The 759-nt window shown below is 36.1% G+C and overlaps 1 protein-coding gene across 1 annotated transcript in view; it reads left to right on the plus strand.

The window, feature by feature from the left end:
- LOC107576314 (cathepsin D-like) overlaps positions 1-671 on the plus strand; it is a 6658-nt gene extending 5987 nt beyond the window's left edge. Inside the window, exon 7 of the mRNA XM_016262513.1 lies at positions 34-671. Within this exon, the coding sequence (XP_016117999.1) occupies positions 34-291 (258 nt within the window). The 3' untranslated portion in view covers positions 292-671. The remainder of the gene's footprint in view (positions 1-33) is intronic.
- Positions 672-759: the final 88 nt, after the last annotated feature.

A 759-nucleotide genomic window follows, 5' to 3' on the forward strand; every position in this document is an offset into this window, starting at 1 on the left:
AGTTTTATTTTCTTGTAAATCACATGCAGCTAGCCAGTATTGGGAAAGCAAAACACTGAAGGGATTTTTGCTAATCACAACAACATTCTAAAGACGTATCTCTCTCTGTTTGTTTGTATGTGTTTACAGGAAAGCCAGGGAGGAAAGGAGATCTGTCTGAGTGGATTCATGGGCCTGGATATCCCACCCCCGGCTGGACCCCTGTGGATTCTGGGTGATGTGTTCATTGGGCAGTACTACACTGTGTTTGATCGGGAGAACAACCGAGTGGGCTTTGCTAAGTCAGTATAAGCCCAACCGTAGACCTTAACACTTTTAAGATGTGTCATGAGAGTAATAAGAAATCTAGGAACATCATCTCTACTTAAATGGCATGATAGTGGTATGATTGTTGTTTGCACTGCTTTTAGCTTTCAAATGTTTTCATTTTAAAGGGGCATGTGGAGATGAAATGATTCAGGGAAAAGTCAAAAAGATGACAAGTTACACATTTGCTTTTTAGCAGAGGCTTATTTGAATGTGATTGTAACACAAGGTTTTAATGTTTATTTTATAATTATGTCATTGATTTGAGACACTACGTGTTTTAAGATTTATATTGTTGAAAATGACCTTCCAATGACTCAACAAATCAGAATTGGACAATATGGACAATAAAGGTTTTAAATCCACCTATGTTGTTAAACCTATTTTTTGTTTAAAGGGATGCATGATATGTTGGTACTTTATTAGTTATTATTAGATAATAGAGATTTAACT

This window comes from Sinocyclocheilus grahami, unplaced genomic scaffold (genome assembly GCF_001515645.1).
Source record: "Sinocyclocheilus grahami isolate Dianchi unplaced genomic scaffold, SAMN03320097.WGS_v1.1 scaffold3488.1, whole genome shotgun sequence".
NCBI lineage: Eukaryota > Metazoa > Chordata > Actinopteri > Cypriniformes > Cyprinidae > Sinocyclocheilus > Sinocyclocheilus grahami.